At 56.0% G+C, this 5,450-nt stretch overlaps 1 protein-coding gene across 1 annotated transcript; it reads left to right on the top strand.

Annotated features, from left to right (window-relative positions):
- The first annotated feature begins 213 nt into the window (after positions 1-213).
- On the top strand, positions 214-2,444 carry LOC125947456 (uncharacterized). The gene has a single exon (XM_049672212.1). It carries the CDS (start codon positions 503-505, stop codon positions 2,273-2,275), a length of 1,773 nt encoding a protein of 590 aa, XP_049528169.1. The 5' UTR covers positions 214-502; the 3' UTR covers positions 2,276-2,444.
- The last annotated feature ends 3,006 nt before the right edge of the window (positions 2,445-5,450 follow it).

Genomic DNA, 5,450 nt, shown 5'->3' with positions numbered 1-5,450 from the left:
AATTTCAATGTCAAAAGTCCCCAATCGTCGGATGAGAGTGTGGAATGTAACGTTATTCCGAATATTCGCGCCAAGCGCCTTAATTCTATAGCAGAGGCAAAAGGTTTCGTGGGAGAACACCGCGACAGAATGTATCGCAGACATCGCAAGTTACACACCGACGGCTCTGCTGGCGAAGGCTTGACGTAGAACGTCCCCGGTGGCGGAGGCGCCACCTGTTGTCGCAGCGACTGGCCGCGCTCCGTATGGGCTCCGGATCCCGAACCTTCGACGAGCGGTTCCCCTGTTTTCTCACCACTGGAAATAGTATCAACCGACGCAACTCGGAGAGCGGCATCGATCGAGACCAATTTCTCCAAGATCCGGTGAGATCCTCGCATGTTATTGACTCTGAAAGTTTTGGACCACCGGGACCGCCGCACTAAGCCTTATCCGCGCTTCACCTCCCTCGACGCGGGCGCGCGTCCGTTCCCACGCCAATTTCCACGCCTAGTCCGCTCAGATGGAAACCGACGGCACCCGATCCCCTGACACCATGGACGCCGACGCTTCGTCCGGTCAAGACGAGGACGACACTAACTGGTTTCTTGTCGCTCGGAAGAAGAAACGCTTAGCTCAAGCTGCTGCGGACCTGCCGCCTCCTCCGGCACCCCAAGTCCCCCGCAAGACGAATGCACGTCTCCCACCACTGCCTATTGACGACTACAAGATTGTGTTCCGCCCGAGAGACGGCCTCAACCTCGGTGCGTGGCCTCAACCTTCTGTTGCCCGAGCCATCGGCATAGCAGCGGGGCTGGACAGTGCCGTTCTCAACGAACTTATCATTCGCATCCGCACTGACCAAAATCTTGCGGTGCTCAGCACACCGGACGAGAACCTCGCGGCACGGCTTCAGCGAGTTCAATTTATCTGCATGGGCCTTACCCAACACGCCGTCCAAGCGTATGTAGCTGCCCCCGACAACTCTTGCAAGGGAGTAGTCTCGGGCCTTGAACCAAACACCACTACAACGACGCTTCTGGAAAACCTCCGCTGCTCAGAAGCTCCTGTCCTACACGCTCGCATGATGGGACCTACGAATACGGCCCTGATAACATTCTCCGGCACCCATGTACCCCACTACGTCCGTATGTACGGTGCTGAACTCCGCTGCCACATCTACCGACCGCGCCAACAAGTATGCAGCGTGTGCTTGTCGATGGGCCATCGAGCTGACGTCTGTCCCATGCCCGACAAACCCCGTTGCGCGGCGTGTGGTATCTCCAACCCACCGAAGGAACATGAGTGCACACCTAAATGCATTCACTGTGACGGCGCTCATCCCGCTACTGACCCTCGCTGTCCATCGCGTCAACTACCGGCACACAACAAGTCGCACGTGCTCCGTGAGCACAACAAACGCAAGGAACAGCGTCCCCCGCCCGGACCAGCACAGGGCCAGCTTGGGTCGACGACTCAGCAGGGCGCTCAGCAAAACCCGACCCAATCGGAAAAGACACCAGGGAGCTCAGCGGAGAACCCCTGGACTAGGGGACGCAGCCGCACTCGCGGCTCAACCGGGGATCGCCTCCAAACTGACCGGAGTCGCTCGGCTGGCGGCTCCAAGGGCCGGACTCCCAGCCACGGCCGTTCGAGGGACCGTGGCCACAACAAAAAGGGATCCGACAAGAAAGAGCAAGCGGTAAGCTGGGCAGCGCAGTTCCCACCTCTATCCCCCTCTCCACACACCCCCCCTTCCGTCACACAACACTCTAAGCCACAACCCACTCCGCAACCCATGACGACCGACAATGAACCGCGCCTTAATGACTCCCTGCAAACCTCTCGCACAGTCTATTGCACACAACAGGCACTGAACGAAATGGCCGCCTCCCTAAAGACTGAATTGGTAACCCTAATGCAGGCGGAAATGCAAAAAATGAAGGAGGTCATTATGGCTGAAGTCACAGCTCCGCTTCAACAGTTAATACAACAAGCCCTGCAACCCGCTGTCCAGCAGATGGTGGCCGATATTAAACAACAGATAGCGGCTGCACTCGGCCAACTTTCAATCTCTCCACCTTTGTCCAAACGCTCCCTTTCTCCTTCACGTGAAACACAAAGATCACATCCTTACCTTCGCCCTGCCCGATTACCGTCACCGGACCGAACACCCGCCCCGCTAAACCCGGAAAGCTCACTTCCCAGCACCTCCCAGGCCGACGTGCCGCCAGCCGGACAGCCCCCGGGTATCAACCAAACACAAATAATAGCTGATCATGGCCAGAAACCGTAGGGTGACACGCACTACCTCCCAACTCCTAAGCGTGTGGCAATGGAATTGCAGGGGCTACCGCCGGAAACGCGGATCGCTTACGCAATTCATTGCCACACAGCCCCATCCCCCCGATGTAATAGCGTTGCAGGAAGCGCATTGCACTCCTACACTTCCCGGCTACAACACGTACACAGACACAATAAATAACAACACACCACACCTCGCAGCTACATTAGTGTCCAAACATATGACCGTTATCGAACACACCCTCCAAAGCTCACCCATACCGCACGTACTTCTCGAATTGGTCCCGTGCTCTCGCTCCAGTAGCAGCCTGTTTGTACTTAATATCTACAGCGCACCTAATGCGAGGAAGCATGAGTTCGGACATCTTTTCGCACATCTGTGCAAACACGCTAAACAGATGGTCATTGTAGGCGACTTCAACGCCCCGCACTCTGCCTGGGGTTACCAAACGGAAACACCCAAGGGCCGCCGGCTTGCTCAGCTTCTTGCGCTCCATCGCATGACTCTGCTGACGGAACCAGATCAACCAACACGATTAGGCAACAGCGTAAGCAGGGACACATGTCCTGACCTCACAATGGTCAGAGGGGTAGGTCAACACTCTTGGAGCAATCTCGTGGAGAACCTGGGCAGCGACCATTACATTCTAGCTACTGAAATACAGGTACAACCAACACGCACTCCTGAACGTACTATTAATATAACAAATTGGGATGCATTTAGGCGTAACCGGTCCACACTAGCTCCTCAGGACACCCCCTCCCTTCAGGAATGGATCAAACAACTTCAAACTGATCTACAAACTGCAACTCAAAACATCGCTGCGACGACAGAGGCGCCCGATGTGGATCGCCATTTGCTCCATCTCTGGGAAGCCCGCAGAGGCCTGACCCGGCGGTGGCGGCGGCAGAAACATAATCGGAAACTTCGTCTCCGCATCGCCCGCCTAGATACGGAGGCAGCTGACTACGCGAACACCCTCACTAGCAACAATTGGCATAGCCTTTGCGATCGCCTCAGCGGCACGCTAAGCACACCTCGGACCTGGTCGCTGCTCCGCGCATTATTAAACCCTACGCAAACCAAATTACACACTGCCAACACAGTCCGCACCATCCTCCATAAATCAGGGCTCGATGACAATACTCTACTTCACAACTTACAGCAACGTTACATTGCTACAGGTACCCGCCCTACCTACAGAGACTACCCACACGTAGACGGCACCCCCCTAGACGCCGATATTACAGAAGCCGAGGTTAGGGCGGCCTTGCAGGGCATTAGGCGCAACACCGCACCCGGGGCTGATGGGGTTCAATATGCACTCCTACGCAACCTAGATGATCGGGCCATTCAGGACTTAACTGCATTCTACAACGACCACTGGAGGAACGGCACACTTCCACAGGAATGGCGCCATGCGGACATCATACTTATTCCTAAGCAAGGGAAGCCACTGTCCCTCCAGAATCTCCGACCTATATCCTTAACTTCATGTGTAGGTAAACTCTTTGAGCGGGTTGTACTCTCCCGGCTACAACCCTTTCTGGAAGACAGCCAGTTCTTCCCGGATACACTCTTCGGCTACCGCCCTAGCCTCTCCACGCAGGATGTTTTGCTGCAGCTTAAGGAGGACGTAGTGGATGGCCCCACTACGGCACAGACAAGAGCTATTCTGGCCCTGGACCTTAAGGGGGCCTTCGACAACGTCTCCCACGACTTAATTCTAGACAATCTGGCTTCTTCCCAGTGCGGCGCACGCACCTACGGCTACGTGAGAGCTTTCCTTTCGGACCGCACGGCCACTATTGGCATCGGAGAGCTCCGGTCTGACGTCATCACACTCACAGGTAGAGGAACGCCACAGGGCTCGATCCTATCGCCCACCCTCTTCAACGTGGCTATGGCTAAACTGCCCCACTTACTAGACCAGATACCCACCATCCAGCACGCTCTCTACGCCGATGATGTTACGATCTGGGCAAGCCAGGGATCAGACGGTGCCATCCAGGATGCTCTCCAGGAAGCTGTGCGTGTCGTGCAAAACTATGCAGCCGCAGGCGGCCTTACCTGTGCAGCCGAGAAGTCCGAATTACTCCTCGTGCACAGGCGGCGCCGCAGAACCGACGAATCCCCGAATATCTCTCTTTTTTTACACGGCAGCCCTATCCCTCAAGTAGCTAGACTCCGTATCTTAGGCCTCCATATTCAATCTGATGGCAAAGCCTCGCACACTACACACCTTCTGGGTCAGCAGATAACACAAGTCACACACATGATACACCGCATTACTAATCGTAGAAGAGGCCTTCGCGAGAAAGATGTCCTCCACATAGTACAGGCTCTGATAATCAGCCGGCTCACCTATCATCTCCCCTATCAGAATCTCACCGTCGCTCAGACTCAGAAGATGGACGTCCTTCTACGGAAGGCAGTGAAGGCGGCTCTTGGGTTGCCTCCACATGCTTCCACAGAACGCATTCTTCAGCTTGGCATCCACAACACCGTAGGTGAACTTATTGAGGCTCATCGGAACGGTCAGCTGCAACGTCTCAGGCGCACCCGTCAGGGCTGCGCTATTCTCTCTCGTCTTGGCTACCCTGTCCCTGAGACACCCACACAAGTCCCACAATATAACCTTTCTCCTGCTCTACGCGCTAACATTCAAGTAGCTCCGATTCCCCGCAATATGCATCCCGAGCGACACGCCGGCCGGAGACGTGCCCGAACTCAGGCCCTGGCACGCATTTTTGGAGATGGAACCACAGAAACACCGGTTCTTTACACTGACGCGGCCCGCTACCCAGGGAGGCGTGCCATGTGTTTAGCTGTCATTGACAACACAGACGCGCTTAAGGTGTGTACCACAGTTCTCACAGCGGACAGCGGCTCGGCAGAGGAGGCAGCTATTGCCCTGGCCATTGTCCACGCCTCGATCCTTCCCACATATGACTCCCCCATCACCATAGTGACGGACTCGCAGGCTGCCTGCCGGGCCTTCGCGCAAGGACTTGTGACTGCACACACACATCGAATCCTCTCCTCTGTCCCCCCTCCCACGCTACGCAGGGTGCGTATCGTCTGGACTCCTGGACACGCCTCTCTCCATGGTAATGAACGCGCTAATGCGGTCGCCCGAGGTCTGACTGGCCGGGCACCATCGGAA

This window comes from Dermacentor silvarum, chromosome 8 (genome assembly GCF_013339745.2).
Source record: "Dermacentor silvarum isolate Dsil-2018 chromosome 8, BIME_Dsil_1.4, whole genome shotgun sequence".
Classification (NCBI taxonomy): Eukaryota; Metazoa; Arthropoda; class Arachnida; order Ixodida; family Ixodidae; genus Dermacentor; species Dermacentor silvarum.
The sequence above is the reverse complement of the archived record's forward strand: the minus strand, read 5'-3'. Positions and strand labels throughout refer to the sequence as shown.

What these genes read in the sequence shown, in the direction of transcription:
- LOC125947456 (XM_049672212.1), top strand. Translation starts at nt 503, where the DNA reads ATGGAAACCGACGGCACCCGATCCCCTGACACCATGGACGCCGACGCT.